We start from the raw sequence: 24416 nt of genomic DNA, 5'->3' as shown, positions 1-24416 counted from the left end.
TTTGTAGATAAATAAACTGTCCTTGTTCAAACCCTCTCACTGAAAAGCCTCCAGTTAGAGAAGGAAAAAACCACAAATCAGGATTGAAACCAACCAAGAAAAACAAAGAAAATACATTCAGAGGCTGCAGGACTGAGCACACATCAATTACCTGGTCAATGTTATAATTACAATTGATTCCAAAAAGCATCGCTTTTCAAGCCTAAAAAGGAAATGTCCCACCATGTACAGGTTTAATTTTTCTTTTTCTGTTTCATTTTGCCAATTTGTCAAAAAATTCTTTTTGTTGTTTAAAATATCTTACTGCATTTAACACAGTGATAAAAATAAAAAAGAAAGAACATAAGAGCTCAAGGGATAGGTATTGATTCAACCCTCCACCGTCTGTAATACGAGAAAGGGGGTGGGGATATCAATATTCAAGTGTTATAGCAAACATTGATATTAAGATCTGAAAAAGACAAGCATGGGAGGCGACAGTGGAAATCATCAGCTCCAGCTACCCATTACTTCTTGCAAGAGATTCTGCCCAAAGAGCAAGAGTAGCAGGAGAGACATCAGTGAAGATGGGTTTGTACTAACGCACCCCCTGAGCTACTGAGGTGTAGGCAAACACACTCCAGTTGAGTTTGCTATAAGAAAGGGGTAATCTCTGGCAGAAGAGAAGCACTGACAAATAAACTACAGAAAATAAAGTCTTAAACCATGAGAACTGTTTGCTTTAATGGACAAGATCAATTTCATGGGATATTTTATTGCTGAAATATGTCAAGAAATAAATATGCCAGGTTTTACTTCAGCCAGATTGGAGTGAAATCACAGATCTACCTAAAGTTGTGTAATTCTCTATAATGCCTGAAATATGTTTTCATGAAGTCATATAGCTGTCTCCTAGCACAAATAAATCCATACACACACAAAGCTGCCGCAAAAATGTTTAAATACAGTAAGAAATTCCTGAAAATAATTTAAGCTCAGAATAATTGTGTGAAGGGACATGAAAGAATATATGTGGCTCTAATATTCAGCTAGACACTGCAAGCGTTACCAAATACAATTGTTTTCATACCTTCAATAGATATTTTCAGCACTGAAATTATCTTACTATTCAAATACATTTGTTAAATTTATCCAGTCTCCTTCACCATTTACTTTCACTCTCATTAAGACAAGTGTAAGTACCTCATTACTGGAACCACTTTTCCCTTTTAAGTACAAATGCTATTATAAATTTGGTTATGTTCAGTCCTGAAGCAATCCCAGCTACTTCAATGTCCCACTGATGTTACATAAACTGCAATTATTGAAATGCACATTTATTTATATAGAATAGAATAGACCCTGCCTTGGCAGGAGGTTTGGAGTAGATGATCTACAGAGGTCCCTTCCAATTCTGTGATTCCTGTATTATATGACACATGACACACCAAAAGAGCATGATTTGGGCTCTGGAGTATTATTCTGAGTTTTCATTTTTATATCATAACTACTATATAAAAGCTCCCCAGACTGTGAATATAGCATTCATTTATATTTTTGTAAAGATATGTCACATGGGAGAAAAGCTGCAGTCAAATGTGCTGATGGCACATGTGAAATAAAACTGTTGTCAGGCTAAGAGCAGTATGACTAAAGTGTTTTGGTGAGTCAGTATTTGATTATTGAAATCAGTTGTAGGCGTAGGAAAACATGATTTTCTCTGAACAAGGACTTAGCACGTGTTAAGAGCACAACTGTGTATATGATATTACTTCTCTCGTTAATAATTGTTTTGATGTGCTCATATCAAAATGAGTTAGATGTTCAAAACCAGGATGAACTTTGTTGTTTGAGACAGAGATAATAGAGTATCTGTGTACAACCCTTTGTTTTTAATATTTTAGAACTCATTCACTTTGGAGAAGATTTATGTGTTTTATTAGCAACAATAAAACATAATAACAATTTTTTTTTTTTTTAGAAAATGTATATGCAATTAAAAAACCCTACAAAGCTTTTTTTTTTTTTTTTTTTCCAGAGAGTAGCTTAAATGTTACCCAATTAAAAATTCTAAGCATTTATTAAATTCAGTCTATTTTATATTACACTTATGACTCAGGCTATGTTATATATAGGTAAAATAAACATCAGCCTAGATAATGAAAGGAAGTGTATGTGAGACATACTGGCAATACACAACTTAAGCTTAGCCATGACATTTTTCTACAGAAGCCGGTGTGCCATGTTTGAAAGGAAGACAGTAATGGCATTTTAGGACCCCACCACTGGGGGGGGGGGGGGGGGAGAGAGAAAGAAAGAAAATGGGAATTCATGCCCTTCAATTTTTAATTTCAGCTCCAGGCCTTAGGTGATAATTTAGGCTATGATGGAGAAAACTTGAAATGCCATAGCAGAGGAAGAAAACACTACACAGTTTCTATTCTTAATATAGAGACAGATAGTTGCACACAGTATTTCATCTTGACAGCAGATCTAAATTAGACAGCAACATTCTTCTAAGAAAATAAGCAGTGTTTGAAGAAGACAAAAACGAAAGCACAACCCTGAAACTTAATTTTGACTGTTGAGGTTCTAAACCTGGAGCCAACTGACAGAATTTTCTGAGGTTCAAAAATTCAGCCTGTTCGTGACAGTTGACCTGCCCCCATAATCTCATGCCTCACGGATTATTCAATCCTGCCCAGGACAACTATATTTTTATTGCTGGAAACAAAGTATAGCACAAATCTGATAAAAAAGTAGGATCGTTACAGGAAACAAAGAGTGGCTAAATAAAAATAGTATGTGTTTTTGTCAATACAGAAAGAAGCAAAGTAAGAAACTCTTTACCCAAATATTTTATTAATACTGTTATTAGAGGGGAAACCTCATGTAATATCCATAATTCTGTTACTTTTTTATGTTGTTAGGTCATATTATTAAGGGCTCCGTCAGCACAAAGGAGAGGAAGCATAATGACAGGTGGGAATACTCCAGGAATCTAATCAGAACTGTCATAACCTTGAGGCCATTAAATGTTGATGATGAAGGCATTGTTTGGGGGTGAGATCTACTGAGATGAATCAACTAGAGAGGCTTTCCCTGGTTAAGGGTGATTACTGCCTACAGGGTAGGTAAGTCATTCATTCGGGGATGCCAAGAAAAGCAGTTTGGGATTGTGAGAGACTTATAATATCATGAGGGATTTCTGAAAAGCACCAAAGTGAAGGAGAAAGAGGGATCAAAGTAGATTGGGAGGAACAAGCATGAATAATCGTAAGAGAATGAAAGCTGAAATAGGAAGATACGCTCAGACTCACTACTGCATGGTACTAGGGACACGGAGCTTCAGCAGCCTCACCTCTACTGAGCTTCTGGATTCAGTAATGCATAACATATGTTGTTACTAGATTCAGCAATTCTTGCAAGTTAAGAGAGCCAGTCCTGAAATAATTATCATTCCTTTCCATTGCTTCAGGCTGAGTTTCTTGGAGCAAAACTAGAAATTCAGAGTTTTGTGATTTTCTTATCAGCTACTGGTGAAGTTCTAACAACGTTTCCTAACTTGTGAGCAGATACAGATTTTTATATGAATAGGAAGCTTCAATACAGTTAATAACCCACTTAGAAAGAGGAGATAGAGAGTCCTGTCCTTCGAATTTATTGAAAAGCACAACGGTGCTGGCTGATTTACTACACATCTCTATTCTGTAGCACTGATTAAGAATGATACATAGAAAACAATACCTGAATCAGTGAAGGAAACAAAGATAGTAATATGGAGTAATTTATTCTAGATGCTGAATGTGAAAAGGAAATCAAAATTGTAAAATCTGCATAAAAAACCAAATTGCTAAATGATTTGAAATACAGAATTAGATTGACTAGAAGTAAAATTATACACACTTTCACCTTTCTCCTCAGCAGCCCCTAGAGGTTGTTCTTCCTCTGATACTGGTTTTTCTTGTATTTCTCTTCTGTAAGTAAAAGATAGTTCTTCTTAAGACTAACATAAATACTGCTGAAACAAGCTGCAGATACATTAAATGTAAAGATGTGGAAAAACAACATTGGGAACTGATATAATTTGGGTTGTACAAAATAAAAATCAAATATATTTTATAATTTAAAATGCTATTGTCTCATTACATCAAAAGGCTGGAGTAATGAAAGGCATTTAGCAAGAGAATCTTCAGCCATCATCTTTACTGATCTAAATGAGTTATTCCTCAAAATTGACACATATTGGCTTATTTCTTGTACATCATAACTAATCTTAGTGTACTGTTTTACTACATTTATGTTGATAAATGCACTGATAAATTTAACACAAAGTAAGGCTAGAATTTTCTTGTTCAGATATTTGGAATAGTTTACCTTTCTTCTTCTGTTTTCTTTTCTAGTGTTTCATCAGTTAGTCTTTTCAAAATCTTAGGATTAATTTCATCCCTATTTGCTGAGTATGTTCTGTGTATTATACAGACTCCTGCAATACAAGTATAAAACAATATTGAGTTTTATGTGTCTCTATAAAATTAAAGTTATTTGAGTTAGGAAAATTATTTAATAAATGATACACAGCTTTCTAAAGCCAAGAAAATGCATATATACCACTTAATTCTTACTATATACTTGCTTTCTAAGGTTTTAGGGCTTTGATTTCAATTTCAAGCACCTAATAAACTGAGTCTAGGATATGGGAAGGTTATGATGAAAACTAAAAGGACAGACCGCACTGAAACGATTTATCTTATATTTCCAAATATTAAGCATTACTCTGGCATATATTTTCTTTGTATGCATATGAAGAAAACTATGAGGAAAAAAAATAAAAACATTAGAATAAAAATATAAAGAACGTACACACAGTGTGCACCCACAGCCCAGAACGCCAACTGTATCCTGGGCTGCATCAAACGGAGCATGAACAGCAGGTAGAAGGAGGTGATCCTGCCCCTCTACTCTGCTCTCGTGAGACCTCACTTGGAGTATTGTGTACAGTTCTGGTGTCCTCAACATAAGGACATGGAACTGTTGGAACAAGTCCAGAGGAGGGCCACGAGGATGATCAGGGGACTGGAGCACCTCCTGTATGAAGATAGGCTGAGGAAGTTGGGGCTGTTCAGCCTGGACAAAAGAAGGGTGCGTGGAGACCTCATAGCAGCCCTCCAGTATCTGAAGGGGGCCTACAAGAATGCTGGAGAGGGGCTCTTCATCAGGGACTGTAGGAAAAGGACAAGGGGTAATGGGTTCAAACTTAAACAGGGGAAGTTCAGGTTAGATATAAGGACGAAGTTCTTTACTGTGAAGGTGGTGAGGCAGTGGAATGGGTTGCCCAGGGAAGTTGTGAATGCTCTATCCCTGGCGTTCAAGGCCAAGTTGGACAGAGCCTTGGGTGATATGGTTTAGTGTGTGGTGTCTCTACCCATGGCAGGAGGGTTAGAACTAGATGATCTTAAGGTTCTTCCCAACCCTAACTATTCTATACGTCGTGGTTTAAGCCCAGCCAGTAACTCAGAACCACGTAGCCACTCGCTCACTCCCCCCTGCCTTCCTCCCCCCTGTTCCTGGACGGATGGGGAAGAGAACTGAAAGAATGTAACTCCCATGGGTTGAGATAAGAACAGTCCAGTAACTAAGGTATAACACAAACCACTACTGCTACCACCAATAATAACAATTATGATTGAAATAACAAGGGAAGAGAATACAACACCTCACCACCTGCCAACTGATACTCAGCCCGACCCGAGCAGCGATCTAACCTTTCTGGGTAACTGCCCCCAGTTTATATAGTGGGCATGATGTGCTGTGGGATGGAATACCTATTTGGCTAGTTTGGGTCAGGTGTCCTGTCTCTGCTTCCTCCCAGCTTCCCCTCCTCCCTGGCAGAGCATGAGACTCAGAAAGTCCTTGGTCAGAGTAAACATTACTGACCAGCAAATAAAACCATCGGTGTTATCAGCGCTGTTCCCAGGCCGAAAGTCAAAAACACAGCACTGCACCAGCTACTAAGAAGGAGAAAAAAGACTGCTATTGCTGAACCCAGGACAAAAGTAATGACTCGAAATGCTGTGAAAATGTAAACTTCACAACTTAATTATTATTTGACAGAAATTAATGGGAATCAAATGCAAAGTTATCACAATTGCCCCAATTAAAAATGAAAAAAAGAGAGAGAAACAAACAAAACCCTAAACCCAAAATGAAACAAAATAGATAATTCAAGGAAATATCCATAAGCATTCTTATGGTTATAAGAAAGCGCAAATACTGTGTCCCAGAAACCAGGTTCATGAACATTTCAATATACTTGAAATGTCTGGGAAGCAAAGATGAGGCATGGTAATGCAGTTTGTCCTTTAGTTCTTTCTGAAAGTATCTGAGATGAGTTCTTAAATGATAGAAGCAGCAAAAAAGATTTTCTGTGAAACAGTCTAAAACTTCCCCATAGAAATGTTGAGTCTGTATTTAGTCTGTATAGGAGCTCCAGCCACAGTGGAAGAATTTTAATTAAGATGTTTGAAGTGTTACAAAATTTGACAAGGCTATGTGACTAAGTTCAGGTACTGTAGCTGAGCTGTGAGGATCATTAGCTGATCAGATTGCATGCTTTTGAAAAGTTGGTTTGGGTTTGGTTTTGCTTTAATAAGAAATCTGTTCTGAGTAAACTGTGTAACCTTGATTTGCTCAGATTGATTTTTATATTCAGGGACACAGATTTGAAAACCTTTCTGGACTGATTCCAATAATCGGCAAATAACTGAGCTTTCCTGAACTAAGTATGAGTACACCTATCATTCCTTTCTTGAAAGGGAAGTTTCTACTACTGAAAGACCTTTGGATAATGGACTTGGTTGAACAGGTAATGACAAACATTGCCAAAGGGAATGAAACTTGTGGTGTGGTATGAATCAAGCAGGCAAAATCCATTAAGATGTGATTTGAAAGGCAAAATTTTTAATAGCTTTTCATGCCCAGTACCAACCTTTCTTCCAGTTTGAAACAAAAAATCCCTCTCTCTAATTTCATAGGTATTAAGCTATTGTATCAGTCTGGATAGAAAGTTGCTCAACTTTTTTTGACCTCATGATAGGGAACGCTTTACATATAGCTATCAACACTGAAAAAAAGAAAAGATCAAGTTTCATTAGTGTGCATTTACTAACCGTTTTTTTCTGTATCCTTCAGACAGACGACAGTGTCAGGTAAAAGTCCTTTTTCTGATAAAGCTGACCAGTGATCTGCTGACAGAGGATAGTTATCCACCACCCATCCTCCTTTTTCTGGAGCACCAGGAAACCTGCCTTTGTTATTCTTGATAAGCTGTTATAAAATGTCAGGTCAAGTAACATAAAAAGACTAAGATAGTCTGTGAACTGTTCAAAAAGATTGCACAATACAAAATGATTTTCTAAACATTATGATTTTTCCCTATTGTCATTTCAGGTCAATAAAAAGTAAGACATTTATAACTTTGTATGTCTGAATGAAAGAAAAACATTTTAAACAAAAAGAGATTAATGTGCCAGTGATTTTTTAAGGTTGCCTGTAAAGAATTGAGATTCCACTTCCAGTAGTCATACAGTGAACAAATCTTAAACAATTCAATATTCTTGGATAAACATTCATATAAAATTCTTTTCAAACACCTGTATCTGGCATTGAGCTCTTTAATAGTGACTATTAAGAGTATAAGAATAAGGCAAGCATACAGTGATACTTCCCTGAGATAATTCTCCCAAGCTTTAACAATTTGTAGCCCAGGCACTTTGCATGACCGAAATAATTTGTGTGTGTGTGTACGTATATATATATATAGATATATGTCCCCATAGATTTGTCTTTCATGATCTTGCTCAGTCTCTCCTTAATCATGTGTAAGCTTTCAGACTATGTGATATAAACAAAACTGATCTTTCTAATGGAAAAATTAAGAACATACATCAATAATGTATAAGCTGTTACAGGTTGCTCTTAGAAAACAAGTGCTTTGCCATGTAGCACTTGTAGTTTTACCTCTGCAATAGCACTCTCCAATACTTCAGCATATATTTCAGGCGGCAGTGTAACTTCAGAGACTGATGCACTTGTGGCTTCTACCATTGCTTGAACTTCCGGGTGGTCAGCAGTTATCCCTGCCATTCCTAACAATGCAAATTTTTTTAAGGTTAAAAATTCACAAAATTCTGGAACACTTATTTCCTCTCATCAGGAATAACTGCATGACATGGATATTGAGTCTTAAGTACCAACTCCTTCAACTTCCCGACCTATTCTGACAATAGACAGAAACTCTGCAGACTTCAGTGGAGTTTCATAGCCTCGCTGTTTAGGGCCCAACTGGACTTGGGAGCACTCAGTGCAGCCAGGAAGCATTAAACTAATTATAATAATATATAATCTTTTGCATAATTTTTAGTGATTCTCTCAAAAGGTAGAATTTACTAGGTAATTAACTAAATAATTTCCTTAGGAATAAGAAATACTTTCTGGGATAATTATCTCTAGATCTAGATTCAAACTTCCAAAAATATTTTATTTCTCCTTCTGAAGCTTTCCTCCTTTGTGTGACAATTTACATTCTTCATCTTTTTGTAGTTCTGCTTTGCAATAAAATCGCTGGAGCTTGACAAAGTTATTAATTAGGATTAAATTTTTATTAATCCTAATTTGATTTCACATACTATCCTGAAAAGTATTTACATAGCCAGGAATCTGGAACATGAAACTGTTTAACGATTTTTATTTTGGTGTAATAGTTCACCACTATTCTTACTGCAATGCCAACATTTTTTGTATCACTGTCAACTTCTATGTTTTACAACACCAAAAGAATATACCAACTTCTTGTTAGATATGTATCTATACATGAGTAAGTCAAACATGGTGATTCCTTGCTAGCTGAATAAGGAAAAATGGTTTGACTGTCCATTGGAACCATAGCTAGAGCTAACTGGAAATGCAATTACAATTCAGTGGAAAATTTTAATTTCAAAATAAATAATTTTGAAAAAAACCCAACCAAACTGATTAACTTTTCTAAAAAAAGAACATCTAAATTTTGTTTAAAATATGTAAAAAGAATATGTCATTTTCACCCTTTGAAAATATTTTCTGAATTCATCAAGCTGCAAAAACCTGGGCAGCTTACTATGTCTAAATGTGACCACAGCTGGAGAGTCTTGTGAATGTGCCATCTGAGACAGCATGCTTAGCAGGCTGCTCCAAAGTGGAAAATATGTACACTGTGGGTTCACATCAGGCTAGCTGACTAGGTGTTTTCTTGAAGAAAATTTCAATTTTTCAGAGATTTAACTTGTTAGAAAGTCATTCAAACGTAAAGTTTTAAACCAGTATCAGTCAGAACCAATTTCTTCTTTGAAAAAGAGCTCATAAAACCCTTTCTTACATTCTCATGGTTTTCAACTTCTGAGGATTTGCATATAATATTAAAAATACTGAATTTTACTTAGCTGTCCCCTTCACTGTATGTTTAGTTCATATTTAATGCACAACAACCGTAACAACTTCTGTAATAATTTCAAAGTCAAAGTGACAGCAATTGCTTCATTAAACAGCCTAAAGCAAATAAGATAGCTTCAAAGACCATGGAACACCTTATTCACCTGATTCTGTTGAGTGTTCTTCCATCCTGTTTTTCACTGCTGTTACAGCTTTTTCTATTGCATCCCTTCGCACTTGCTCCAAGTTTTCTTCTTTTGCTTTTTCCAGATGGGGTTGAATGAGTTTGGCCATATCAAGAACCTAGTGAAATTATTTGAAAAAGAAAAAATATCACAGAAAGGAAATGTAGCATCAGATACAAGTTCTATACAAAAAATGAGTTTGGAAAAGCTGTGCAAATTTAAGGAAAAATACATATAATTCAAGTGCAGGTTTTTTTTTTTTTTTGTGGAAAAAATATTTTCTAGTTTGCATTTACATTTCAGTATCTTAGATACAAAAGTTATTCATGGTATTATTATGCTAAGAATATAGTATTTGTTATATAAAAAACTGACACAAATACTTGTCTTACACAGAGAGTAAATATTTTTAAAATTTAGCTACTCTTATATAAATGAGTTTTACTAAAATACTGTATTTCCTCTATAATCCATGTTTGCAATGTGTATGTTAATAACACAAGAATATGAATGGGCTTAACTGTTTTCCAAGCCTCAGCTTATACCCTTGTTACACAAGACATTTACAAACCTACCTTTCCTTTGTATTTGTGTGCAATTAGGTTACAAATAGTTGTTCTTCCAGAGAATGGAGGACCAAATACTAGTACTTTACAAGGAGGAAGTGGCATTGGTGGTAACAGGTAAGGCCTTGGATTCAACATAAATGCTCTCAATGCCGCTAGGGATGACAGTATGTACATTTTACCTAGAAAACTTAAAACAGAAGAGAAGCTAACAGACATAGACAGTTGTCTTATAAAATAGAAATAAACATTAAAAGTGACAAATTCCACTAACCTGACAGCCAAGTCTGGATTTCCCATTACAATATCACCTTCCTTTAGAGCCACAGGACATGCTTTCCCCCATCTGCTTCTACGCCAACGATAGCTCTGTGCTATTAACTGGGAAGATGACAGAACCCGGAAAAGTTCACCCTGTTTATTAAAACAGCAAGAACAGCATACATAATTTTTGTCTGAAGCTACATATGCCATGTTCTTTGCCTCTTTTGAAATATTTTGTTGGAAAACAAGCAAACCTGAATAGAAAACCACTCTTCTTAGTATTTTTTTAAAAAAATCACATAGGTAAGAATTACAGGACAATTTTAAGGAAAAACAATTTGGTTTTTCAAGTTTATTTAATAAAAATAGTACCTAAAATAGTTCCTCTATGCTTCATGTACTATTTTCAGAATTTTAAACTGATAAAGAGGTACAAATCAGCCACTTACTGAAGATGACAGAAAATGGCCATGATTTCTTTTAAATGGGATAAAGAAAACTACTGTCTGTGAGGGGAATATCAAGGTCAAAGTATCTCTTTTAGGCACACAAAAATATCATGTGATAGGAGTAAGTTTAATAGACCTTTACAGAATATGAATAGTGAGTGAATCCTAAAATTTATGGTGACTCTAAATTATTCAGAATAGTACAGACAGATGCTGGCTGTGAAAAACTGCGAACAGGCCTCCAGAATCCAGGAAGCTGGTCATGAAAATGGCAGGTTTACACAGAAAATGATGAGTTGTCATTTACTGCCACTACTCAGGAATAGATCTTGGAATTGTAACACAAACTTCCATGAAAGCATTTGGTCAATACCCAAAAGCAGTCAGAAAACCAACCTGAATGTTAGGAATGATTAGCAAAGAGAGCAGATAATGGTTTAGGTTTTGAATTGTATAAATCCTGCCCTCATCTTTACTGCTATGTGCATTGTGCTACCCTCATCTCAAAAAGTACACAGTAGAATAGGACAAGTTAAAAAAAAAGATAATATGACTGATCAATCACACAAATATATTTTCATGTAAGAATAAATAAGATTAAGTAGACTGGAACTCTTCGGTCCAGGAATAAAACAGCTATGTAGGAACAGACAAAAATCTGAAATTGTGAATTATTACAGTTACTAACAACTAGAGGACACTGAGCTAAAAGGTGGCAGGGTCAACACAAAGGGAAGCAATTCTGTATATAATTTCCAGTTAACCTGCAGAACTCCTTGCCCCAGACACTGTGGATGCTAAAATTTACACATGGATTAACACAAACACACAGACTAACTAATAAATACAGATGACCTCTGACACATAAAGTCTTTCACTTGCAAATTTTGTCAGGCACTGAGAAAACAGAAAAGCAAAGGAGGGGCATTTCTCTGAAAATGTGTAGTGGGGTGTCCCCGTTACAGTACCATTTATACATTCAGAGTTTTGTTTAAGAAATAGGAAAGATAGCTGCAAGTGAACAGAGGTCAAAACATTATGCAAAGATCTAGTTTTTTATTTTTATTTGGAAGGACAAAGAATAATTGTCATGATTCAGAAAAATTCAGCACTAACTAGTCATGTTTCTAATTAATTATATGTTGCTAAATTTGTATTAGCATGCTGTTTCTCATTCAGGAAAAGAGCAAGCAGAAGTCAGATGCTGAGACTGCAATCTTTTGGCTAAAGCTTCTTTATTTTCTTGGAAGGAAATAATTCTTCCTCTCTTGCTAAACAAACATTTTGCTCAAAATCTTATTACAATCATCTGACTTTTTTTTTTTTTTTTTTTTTTAATGCCAGACTATTTTCTTTTCATACTCTTTAAGTGGATTTCAGTCCCAGAATTAGCCTAAATTCACATTTCTGGAAAATCAAGGCTCAAAAAATGCTCTTATTGCATAGTAAAACAAACTGGTTGCTGTGAAACAGAGATTTTGTAATATAAGCTTACAGCAGAAAAGAAAAAAAATATTTTTGTGGTTATTACAGCCAAACACATTTTAGAAAAGCACACTTACATTTTCCAGTCCCTCCAGAGTTTCTTCTTGATCATTTTGAAGTCTGGTTATAGGTGCTCCAGTTCGAACACCCAGAGACTGAAGTTGAACTGCCACTGACTGAAAAGAAAATAACTCTTGACTTAGTCCCAGTCAAAACTGCTTTTGTGTTATCCAAAAGGACCACCAAAGTATTTTTAAAATTGCAACTTATCATCTATATAATGGCTACCTATACACTAAGGCCCAGTTTCTAGCTTGGAGTCATGCTAGTTATTGAGCTGACTTTTATTTGGTAGATACAGGCTGTGCAAAACACTGAATCACACATGGTTTTTACGTCTTCTAATTATGCTGTGAATCACAAGCTATCTAAAGGAATAGGCTGTAAAAGGCTCATTCCCAGACAGAGCTGGAAGTATTCAGATGAGCTTTAATCAGAAAAGGAAGAAAGTCTCTTTAGGAGATCAGATTATGCACACTTGAAGTAATACAGCTTTGGGTAATTCCCTCAACATAAAAAGGACATGGAACTGCTGGAACAAGTCCAGAGAAGGGCCACGAGGATGATCAGGGGACTGGAGCACCTCCAGTATGAAGACAGGCTGAGGAAGTTGGGGCTTTTCAGCCTGGAGAAGAGAAGGCTGCGTGGAAACCTCATAGCAGCCTTCCAGTATCTGAAGGGGGCCTACGAGGATGCTGGGGAGGGACTATTCGTTAGGGACTGTAGTGATAGGACAAGGGGTAGCAGGTTAAAACTTAAACAGGGGAAGTTTAGATTGGATATAAGGAAGAAATTCTTTCCTGTTAGGGTGGTGAGGCACTGAAATGGGTTGCCCAGGAAGCTGCATCCCTGGCGGTGCTCAAGGCCAGGCTGGACAGAGCCTTGGGTGGCATGGTGTAGTGTGAGGTGTTTCTGCCCATGGCAGGGATATTGGAACTAGATGATTTTAAGGTCCTTTCCAACCCTAACTATTCTATGATTCTATGATTTAAAAAGATACTTAAACAAGATGTCTGACAATGAGAATCAGATTATATTAAGTTTAGTTGAAGTATTTCCTGAATGTAATCTTGATTGAATGCAAGTATTCTTAAAATAAAAAGCAAATTTTGCCATGTTTGGACTAGTCGCATAATAGGTCTTTGCCTTACTTATAGGTAAAATGTTTGGAATCATTACACAACCTCATAGCCTTCAGTATAGATTTTCTGTTGTCATGTTCATAAACAGATCATAAATGAGGAAATTTTCTGTTCCAACTCTACAAAACTGGTGTGGGGTGGGGTTTTTGTTGTTGTTGCTTTTTTTGGACTTTTTTTTTGTTTGTTTATTTTTTGTTTGTTTTGGTGGTGGTTGTTTTTACTCCCCATAGGACCACTCTTGGTGGTAAAGTTTAGCACAAAATGAAATAATACATACAGAATTATAATAGTTCGAACAATTTTGTTCAACTTGCTTCAAACAACAGTGGGGAAACTGCAGAAGCAGCTCACTTCCTACATTGTCAAAGACAATCTCTCACTTCATTTCCAGCCCCATACTTCAGGTTCTGATTTGAAGCAATTCTTATTTCTGAAGCAGAGGAGAAGATTATTTATATTCAAATTTTAGCATTGTATTTTTTTAATAGGGAGAATGAGTTGCTATGTTATGACCTAAAAAGCAAGAAACGAACACCCAGAATTATTACAAGAATTAAGTGTTTTCTATTACATTGTAAACCAATATCAAATCTAATAAAATTCCTCTCATTATTTTAGACACCAGCACAAAATAAGCCAATTTTGTAAATATACTGAAAATATCTTGATTCCTCATTTTAATAATATGTTACACTAATATACAAAATAAAGTGCAAAAACCAAATGAGTTTGTAGCCTGCCTGAAAATATTCTCATGTAACATATACGTAAGTCTGGGGCAATGCAGTGAATCTTATTATTGTTTTAATAAAGCAACAAAAGCAAGAATTTCAGAGGTCATGCTTTCCAATAGCAATTAAATTAGTTTTATACACAATTTAAAATTTTGTGTAACTTTAATAAAGGTTACACAACACCTTAATAAAGGATATTAAAGCTTACTACTAAGAGATCATCTGGTTGCTGATTTCCATCCACTTCAATAAGACGCTCACAATCCTGTTCAGCCATCAAGTCCTGTTTAAGAACAAAGCCATACTCATCAAATCAGTATAGTTAAAAAGATAATGACATTGAAGCTCATTCTGTTCCTGTACATATCAAAGGCTGGACTCCTGTGGACTCAGCAAAACCAAGATTTTTGGTATAAGTCATACTAATGACTTATCAAACCTTCTAAAGAGAAACTTTTATTTGGTGATGTGTAAATACAGAGAGAATTAAAAAATCGGAGTTACAATGGATTCAGAAAACAAATTAAATATCCTAGCTCAAAGGCAAGGGAGCTACAAAGAATCAAGACACAGTAACATTTTGCATATGAATTCAACTTCTAATTGTCTAACTACCCCAATTCTCTTCTGGAAAATGGTGGCAGTGTCAATTAACAGATATCTTGGACATACCAGCAATGAGACCAATGTTTTAATTTTCATCTCGACGCACAATTTCTATGAAATCTGAGCAACACCAAATTTTCTTATTTTCAATTTTTCCATTAATAAATAAGATATTAGACTAAAATAGACATCCCATGTTAATTCTTTATGTCTTTGACTGAGGATTGAGAACATTTACTCCATTTCTGTCAGATGCTATCCGACCCCAGCTCTGAAAAAGCCTAATGAAGGTGACTTTACAACTTTACAACTTATACGCAATCTGTTCTGGTTCTTTACTACACTCACAGCCAGAGTTTATTTCCCTGCATCTAGTCTAAGTCTTTTATACTATAAATTAAACTATTTATCATATATCTTGTAGAAATAGATCACTAATTACTTCTTTCTATTACTCTTCTACAGAGAAGATAATAGTTTGGGTTTATCTTATATACAATGGTCTTATTGGTACATCCATAATACTTGCTTTTGTACAATAAGATCACATTTATTGACTCAGTTTTCAACTAGTTATTTCACATGTTGCAGTTGTTCATTAGGTTTTCCCTTAACTGTAGTATTTCACACTTATTTCTCCTCAATTTCATCCTAACAATTTATCAAGAAATCAAAGTACCTATCCCAGTTCAGGGCAAACAGCACATCTCGTTACCTTTTTTTTTCTAGTTTCATCATCTCAATCTCTACCTGAGCCAGTGATAGACTCCTATGTTCTTCAAATGTACTAGTGGACAACTAAGTATATTCACTAATACATTTCTCATTAATGAGTCAAAGTAAGACCTACCTACTAGTGTAACATGTTGAAAGTGCTGAAGTTTGGTGTGCAGTGTAAAGTCAGTTAAACAACTTTCCATTAGTTCACTTATGAGAAATCCATGTGAGATTGTGTAATGATTAATGATAACAACTCTTTGCTTTTCCCTTTGCAGCTGTAACAAGTTTGTTATGCTGGCAAAAAACATTGAACCAGATTTATACAATTTTATCTACAAAGTTATCTAAACTACAGTGAAATTGATGGGGATAGATAAACAATAATTGTCATGTGTGCAGTAAACATAAGGCTTTTGCATTTGTTTGTATCAGAAGGAAAAACAAACAAAAGTTGGGGAAAAGAAAACAAATTATTGCTTTGGACATGGTCTGGGGTTTGTCTTTGCAGGGGGAGAGGAAAGATACATAGTAAATCCAATTTTCATGAACCCAAAGAAATTAAAGAGCAATATCAAGGCTGCAGACATAAAATAGGTGATAAAGCAAACTGATGGACTAATTAATGTGTATATACATCTGCAGGCAATGGAGCAGGTGAGGAAGGGATAAATTGGAGTGGAAGTCAATGGATGAAAGAGCAGATTTGTTATAGGACTGCATTCTAGAATGGACTCCAGTAATGGTGATACATTGGGCTCTTCAAATACTTCACTTCCTTGATTTAGGAAGCATCTGTGGTGGCAGGTATGATTTCACTTTTAGAACTCAAAGTGGATTAATTTGTCTTGACTCCAGAGTAGAAACAACACCAACAGATGACAACTTTGTATCATTGATTTCAGTACGAATTTCAGAACTTGCAGGTATGTTCTAACATGTTTTGTGCCCGTATCCATACCATAAATCTCAAACTAAAAAAAAACCCAAACCCAACAATGAAAACCATGCAAGATATTTTAAAAAATATTTTGCTATGTATAATCACATTATTTTGTTTTTTCTTACTTCTAAAGGATGAAGCATGATATCCTTATACTTTCCAACTCTTTTCTGTGCATTTTCAAGAAAATCTTCAGGCCTCTGCACTAACTGATGCAAAAATTCTGACTTCTTAAGTGGATCTTCTTCAGTCTGCAGAATGAAAGTTAAATATTTAAAGATACAGAAATAATATCTAAACTAATTTTTGTCTTTATTCAAAGGTAAATAAAGTAGATTTCCAGTGTATTGCAATGAGTATTAGTCCAGTGATTGTTGACTGTGATCCTGTACCAATGAAGCGTAGTTTCTGCAAATTCAGAGGAGTGTGACTAGAACTTGCAGCGGCAAGTCTCTGGCCAGTATTATAAATCAGAACAATTCAACCCAAATTCAATATTAATCCCTTAATAAAAAGAAAAAAAAAAAAAGAAAATCCATATGTAGTAGTCTTAACACCTAAATCAGAAAACAAGCTACTATCCTGCGAATACTAGTAAAACTTGCTACAATAAACAAAATTCAAAATTTTAAAACTCTTTTTTTTGCTTAGACCAAGAAATATGCAATATGGAGTCATACTTCTCCTTATATACCCTTTTATCTTATGGAAAGAAAAAGTTCAGTGCCTTCTGAGTTAGAGACTGAATCCAGGTTACGCTGCACAATAATCATCATTTGCTCTCATTTAAACCTACCACTTAAGCACTATGCCACATCTCTTAAAGCAGAACAGAAACTGAATTAAGGTTAAAGTTGAGCAGAAGTTTCTTCACTATGAGGGTGCTGAAGCACTGGAACAGGTTGCCCAGAGAAGTTGTGGCTGCCCCATGCCTGGCAGTGTTCAAGGCCAGGCTGATGGGACTTTGAGAAACCTGGTCTAGTGGCAGATGTCCCTGCCCATGGCAGGTGGGTTGGAACTAAATAAAGTTTATGATTCCTTCTAACCCTAACCATTCTATGATTCAATGAAAATTGTTCTGCTTTGTCAAGAGTATATTATAATACTTTGCACTGTTTAGGTGTTAGCAATATTTACCTGTTCTTCTTCCAGCTCTTCATCTTCTTCTTCTGCTTCATTATCTTCTTCCTGCTGACCTTTCTTTTTCTTATGCTTTTCTATAACGTCAGGATCCCACTGGTTCCTCTGATACACCTGCCCTGAATCAGGGAGTTGTCTTTGTCCTGATATTCTTTGGCATAAGTCATAATCTGAACACTAGCAAGAAATAATTAAAAAGAAATCATGTACTTATTCTACTGCCATAATAATAGTATTTTTTTTCTGAAACTGCATAATGGGGGGTAAGAGTCTGACAAATGCTTGGATTCATAAACTTCTCCAATGACATTCTGAGTAAACATGAAATTTTCAAAAGCAGAAAATATTAAAGACTTAAACACTTGCATAGTTTTTCCCCCATCAGCATTTTACATTCTGTATCAGGAGTGTAATCACTACATCAGCACATTTTACCATGCAAGTTATACTTCGCAGTATAACTAGTGTAGGTGCAGTTTATAGATAAAAGTACTTTGCAGACAGGCTCATGCTTGCTCTTTCAAGTAATGGCAAAGTGGTTTGGACTTGAGCAAGATTAAGTTAATTTTACAAGGTGCCTCTGACCTCTCAGAGCTCTACTATTACTTGAAAGCATAATGCTATTGTGTCAGAGGCTAAAGGAGTTCAGCAGTTTGGAGCTCTGGAAGAGAAAGGAATGGTCTTTCTATAGTTTAACAGTTATTTAGTTTAACTTCAATTTAGTTTAACATTAAACACAGATAAATCTGCATGTGGTATGTGGTGGTAGAATTATTAAGACATAAGATTTCAGAGGTTTGCCTAAAAAGTTTACCCTAACTAGAACATTCCTAACTAAACATCCTAACTAAAACATTTACCCTAACTAAAACATTCCTTTCAACTAAAAGCTAACAATCTCTGAATGTTTCCACTTCCCTGCTTCTGAGCTAAGTTAATACTGGCTGTGCCACTAATATATGCTCCATAAGAGTCTTTTTCCTACATTGTCACATTATGTACTGTTTGATTCCTCCTTAGAATTGTGGCTGTTAGCAAGATACCTGGACTTTGGAGACCTGATTTTGCAACCCTGAAGGTTTGTTTTTCCTCAACTCTTTCTTTTCTCTTTTTTTTTTCCCTGAAACAAAAAGCCGGCTTGGTCATTGCAATCACTCAGCAGAGGACAAGGGATCAGAAGGAGAGATACCTGAATGTTCACTGTGATCATAGTTAATAAAGCTTCTATCCCAGCTGTCCTGAACTGTACGTGCATTAATACACACTTAAAGTCCCCAGATCTCCAAAAGCTCTTAAGATAGATATCGTAAAATTCTACCATGGAATTGGAGGTGGGCCACAATAAAAAATACATAATCTTTCTTCCTTTCTAATAACTGACACCAACCCTTCAGACATATATGAAAAAAACTGAGATAACACAAAAAACCTGTACTTAGAATCGTAGAATAGTTAGGGTTGGAAAGGACCTGAGGATCATCCAAATCCAACCAGCCTGCCATGGCCAGGGACACCTCACACTAAACCAGGTCACCCAAGGCTCTGTCCAACCTGGCCTTGAGCACCGCCAGGGATGGAGCATTCACAGATTCCCTGGGCAACCCATTCCAGTGTCCCACCACCCTTACAGTAAAGAACTTCTTCCTTACATCCAATCTAAAATTCCCCTGCTTATGTTTTAACCCATTACATCTTGCCCTTTCACTACAGTCCCTCATGAAGAGTCCCTCCCCAGCATCCTTATAGCCCCCTTTCAGATCCTGGAAGGCTGCTATGAGGTCTCCACGCAGCCTTCTCTTCACCAGGCTGAACAGCCGCAACTTTCTCAGCCTCTCTTCATACGGGAGGTGCTCCAGTCCCCTGATCATCCTCGTGGCCCTCCTCTGGACTTGTTCCAACAGTTCCGTGTCCTTTTTATGTTGAGGACACCAGAACTGCACACAATACTCCAAGTGAGGTCTCACGAGAGCAGAGTAGAGGGGCAGGATCACCTCCTTCGACCTGCTGGTCATGCTCCTTTTGATGCAGCCCAGGATACGGTTGGCTTTTTGGGCTGTAAGCGCACATTGCAGCAGACTCATATTAAGTTTCTCATCGACCAACACCCCAAGTCCTTCTCCGCAGGGCTGCTCTGAATTTCTTCTCTGCCCAACCTGTAGCTGTGCCTGGGATTGCTCCCACCCAGGTGTAGGACCTTGCACTTGGCATGGTTGAACTTCATAACGTTGGCATCAGCCCACCTCACAAGCGTGTCAAGGTCCCTCTGGATGGCATCCCTTCCCTCCAGCGTATCAACTGAACCACACAGCTTGGTGTCATCGGCAAACTTGCTGAGGGCGCACTTGATCCCACTGTCCATGCCACCGACAAAGAAGTTAAACAAGACAGGTCCCAACACCGATCCCTGAGGGACACAACTTATTACTGGTCTCCAGCTGGACACTGATCCGTTGACCACAACTCTTTGTGTGCAGCCATCCAGCCAGTTCTTTATCCACCCAGTGGTCCACCCATCAAATTGATATCTCCCCAATTTAGAGACAAGGATGTCATGAGGGACAGTGTCAAATGCTTTGTACATGTCCAGGTAGATGACGTCAAATGCTCTACCCCTGTCCATCAGTTCCATAGCCCCATCATAGAAGGCCACCAAATTGGTCAGGCAGGAAGTGAAGCCATGCTGGCTGTCACCAAGCACCTTGTTGTTTTTCATGTGCCTCAGCATGCCTTCCAGGAGAATCTGCTCCAAGATTTTGCCAGGCACAGAGGTGAGACTGACTGGTCTGGAGTTCCCTGGATCATCTGTTTTCCCTTTCTTGAAAATGGGGGTTATATTTCCCATCATTGGGAACTTCACCTGACTGCCATGATTTTTCAAATATGGGCAGTGGCTTAGCAACTTCATTCGCCAGCCCCTTCAGGACCCGTTGATGGATTTCATCAGGTCCCACAGACTTCTGTACATTCAGGTTCTTAACATGGTCTTGAACCAGATCCTCTCCTATAGTGGGCACAAGGTCTTCATTCTCACAGACCCTGTGTCTGCCTTCCAAGATTTGGGTGGTGTGGTCAGAGCCTTTGCCAGTGAAGACTGAGGCAAAGAAGTCATTCAGAGCCTCAGCCTTCTCCAAATCCAGGGTAGCTAGTTCCCCTGATAGCTTTCGGAGAGGGCCCATGTTGTCCCTAGTTTTTCTTATTTGCTATGTAACTATAGAATCCCTTCCTGTTACCTGTCACATCACTAGCCAAGTTTAATTCTAACTGGGCCTTAGCTTTCCTAACCTGGTCCCTAGCTTCCCCAACTACATCCCTGTATTCTTCCCAGACCAACTGTCCTTGCTTAACCACCTTTTATAAGCTTCTTTTTTCCTCTCAAAGTTTCCTCAGCAGCTCCTTATCCATCCAAGGAGGTCTCCTGACCCTCCTGCTGCACTTCCCTCTAGCTGGGATGCAACACTCCTGAGCTTGTAGTAGGTGATCCTTGAATATCAACCAACAGTCTTGGGCCCCCCTGCCCTCTAGGGCTATATCCCATGGAACCTTACTAAGCAGGTTCCTGAAGAGGCCAAAGTCTGCTCTCTTGAAGTCCAGGGCAGTGAGCTTGCTGCACACTCTTCTCACTGTCCTGAGGATCTCAAATTCGACCATCTCGTGATCGCTGCAACCAAAGCTGCCCTGGAGCGTCACATTTCCAACCAGCCCTTCCCTGTTGGTGAGCATGATGTCAAGCATGGCACCCTTCCTTGTTGGCTCCTCTATTACTTGCAGAAGGAAGTTGTGTTCCACACAATTGAGGAACCTCCTGGATTGCTTCTGCCAGGCCATACCATCCCTCCAACAGATATCAGGGTGGTTGAAGTCTCCCATAAGGACAAGAGCCTGCAAGCGTGAGGCTGCTCCTATCTGTCTGTAGAGTGCTTCATCCACAGAGTCCTCTTGATCAGGCATTAAGATCAAATTGTTACAGAAACAGAAAATTGATTTCTTCAGAGAATACAAAGCTTTTGAGATTGCATTGCTAGCAATAGGCCCACTATACTAATTTCCTGAGGTATATCTTGAAGTATTACAATAATTTAGGGTATTTCTATATTTCTACAGTCATGCAGCTGACATGACTGCTATATGACATAGCACATTTTGAAACAGGGAAGGAGAAATTTGATCTGATATGTTTTTTGCTTTCAAAAGTGCATTTTCTGTCCCTTTTCTTGGAGAGAAAATATTTCTCTAAATTGGTCTGCTAATAACAGTATTTCATCATTTTCAGAGTTATCTAGAATCTCCCTTCTCCCTTTCTTTTTGATATAATGAAACTGGTTACAATTCTAACATACCTGTGAAAACAGCTTGAACCCACTGAAATCAAAAGCAAGATTATACGTTTGACTTTGGGACAAGGATTTTGAATGAGCATTCAGTCTCAGTTGTCTTCCCAGGGAAAAGATGATGTAACTACGTGAATTCAAGAATTCTGTGCTCTTTCTAGTGTAATTAGTATCACTCTTCTATTTGTACCATTGCACATGAAACTATATAACATATCGTCTCAAGAACTAGGATTTCTCGGTATCTGGTATTGAAACAAAGATGGACTTTCTGTAGCTGAAAAAATCAAAACTGCCAGAAAAACAGCACACAGATATGTTTCTCTGATGTTTTAAGATCTTTCTGTGAGCACAGAAAGAAAGGTTTAAAATAGGCACTCAAATTTTCATTATGGTCAAACAAATTAAGTCTCAAAAATATGACTTTCACAGAATTAAATCTTGCAAAGTCATAGACTAGGTCCATGCATTGGAATTTAGCATCTGACTAACCACATAGACATTACAACTAAAATCAAAATCCCAATAAGAATGGAGCAAAACACCAGAGGCTGATTATTCAGAATTGGCTTGGCAGCTCTTTCTGCACATAGTAAAAGATAGAACTACTCTAGCTGATAATAAATAAAAAAAATTGCAAGAGGAAAGGCCTGAGCCCTTGTTCATTATTATATATACCACTACTTCATCTGCATGGAATCTGGCAAAACTTGGTGTGGGCCAGCTAGTATTCTCCCCTGTTAAATAGCTGGGCACAATCTGCAGAATGTCACAAGCCTGGGTGTTTTCCCACCAGGCAGTTTGGACACGGACACACCATTCTGGCTAACAAGATAGATGAGCTGTGTTCTGCCAAAGCAGTTGGCTTGATGCCTGAAGAGTCATTCTTGATTCGTTTTATTTACTAATATGGACATAGCCGGCAAGTCCATTCTTCTAAGTTACACTGAGAAAGTCTTCTTAATTCTATACTAACAAAGATTTATATTTCTCTCTCTATGATAATATCAGAGTCACTTTTGTAAAACATCTGGTCTGTCACATTACTGTCATGAAGAAATTGAGATTTGTGAGAAGAACTAATAATGACTAAGAAGCAGTTTCACAATTATTGAGTAAAAAATGAAACAATTAGCTAACATCCATATATGAAAAGGTTCTTCCAGAAACGTATGCATGGCAGACGCACATGTATCCAAAATTCCATAATAATCATGTTATTCACATTTTTCTTGAAAACCTGTGCCTTCTATTTGGTAGAAGCGCAAAAACTAAGTGCTACTGAAGTTTTAGGAAATGTTCATTATTTTACATGAGTAATACTTATAATGGAGTGAGCTAGCGTAATTTCATTCCAATACAAAAGAGAACAATTTATTATTGCTCAATAAATACTATATGCAAATGCAAAGGGAAAAATATTATCTTTTGACTTGTGCAGCATATGAGTTCAATAGTAATTAGAAAAATTACTAGCAAGTTACTGAAAATGAAATTACCTTAATGTTGATCAGGAAATCTGGTTTTAATTTTAGATTCTTTATTTTCTCTACTTGCTGTGAAACAGTCATGTATTCCTCTGAGAGAGAAGGAAATCCACTGAGAACATAACCTGCCAAATACAATATTAAATATATCTATTAGAAGGTTATGACAAATATAGCACTAGTTACACTCACCTCCTTTAAACAATACATGCATTTAATGGCATAATTCTAAACCATGTACATGACATAACACTATTAAGAAAATTCTGCACCCATATCTACTTCAGATGAAATACAAACAAAAGGCTGTTTTCAACTTGATAAAGGGCTCTCAAAGTCTGTGAACTCAGATAAGAAATACAAGAAAGATGTAGACATCAAAGATCATGCTCAGGCAACCTGCTTCGTATGTCTAGCTCAGACACTGGAGCATGAAAAATTAATAAGCTTTTAGTGACCACTTTTGCTACTATAAAACTATGTAAAAAGCATAGAAAAAGGAAGACAGTCTATGATACAAACCATTTTAACTAGGAGTCCAGGTTTTTTATACAGCCTTTACAGATCTTCACTTCTATGGACAATCATAGAATGATAGAATCATAGAATAGTTAGGGTTGGAAAGGACCTGAGGATCATTCAAATCCAACCCACCTGCCATGGCCAGGGACACCTCACACTAAACAATGTCACCCAAGGCTCTGTCCAACCTGGCCTTAAACACTGCCAGGGATGGAGCATTCACAGATTCCCTGGGCAACCCATTCCAGTGCCTTATCACCCTTAAAGGAAAGAATTTCTTCCTTATATCCAACCTAAACTTCCCCTGTTTAAGTTTTAACCCATTACATCTTGCTCTATCACTA

General features: G+C 37.0%; 1 protein-coding gene across 1 annotated transcript in view; it reads right to left on the bottom strand.

Annotated features, from left to right (window-relative positions):
• Nucleotides 1-24416, bottom strand: part of AK9 (adenylate kinase 9) — a 73056-nt gene that overhangs the window by 35174 nt on the left and 13466 nt on the right. Inside the window, exons 6-17 of the mRNA XM_065681093.1 lie at nt 23563-23675; nt 17733-17912; nt 16721-16846; nt 14538-14612; nt 12471-12569; nt 10470-10609; nt 10205-10385; nt 9609-9747; nt 7999-8126; nt 7149-7305; nt 4357-4465; nt 3886-3956 (exon numbers count right to left, since the gene is read on the bottom strand). Of these exons, the coding sequence (XP_065537165.1) occupies nt 3886-3956; nt 4357-4465; nt 7149-7305; nt 7999-8126; nt 9609-9747; nt 10205-10385; nt 10470-10609; nt 12471-12569; nt 14538-14612; nt 16721-16846; nt 17733-17912; nt 23563-23675 (1518 nt within the window). The remainder of the gene's footprint in view (nt 1-3885; nt 3957-4356; nt 4466-7148; nt 7306-7998; nt 8127-9608; nt 9748-10204; nt 10386-10469; nt 10610-12470; nt 12570-14537; nt 14613-16720; nt 16847-17732; nt 17913-23562; nt 23676-24416) is intronic.

This window comes from Lathamus discolor, chromosome 5 (genome assembly GCF_037157495.1).
Source record: "Lathamus discolor isolate bLatDis1 chromosome 5, bLatDis1.hap1, whole genome shotgun sequence".
In the NCBI taxonomy this organism is placed as follows: Eukaryota; Metazoa; Chordata; class Aves; order Psittaciformes; family Psittacidae; genus Lathamus; species Lathamus discolor.
This window is presented reverse-complemented; position numbering and strand designations above follow the sequence as displayed.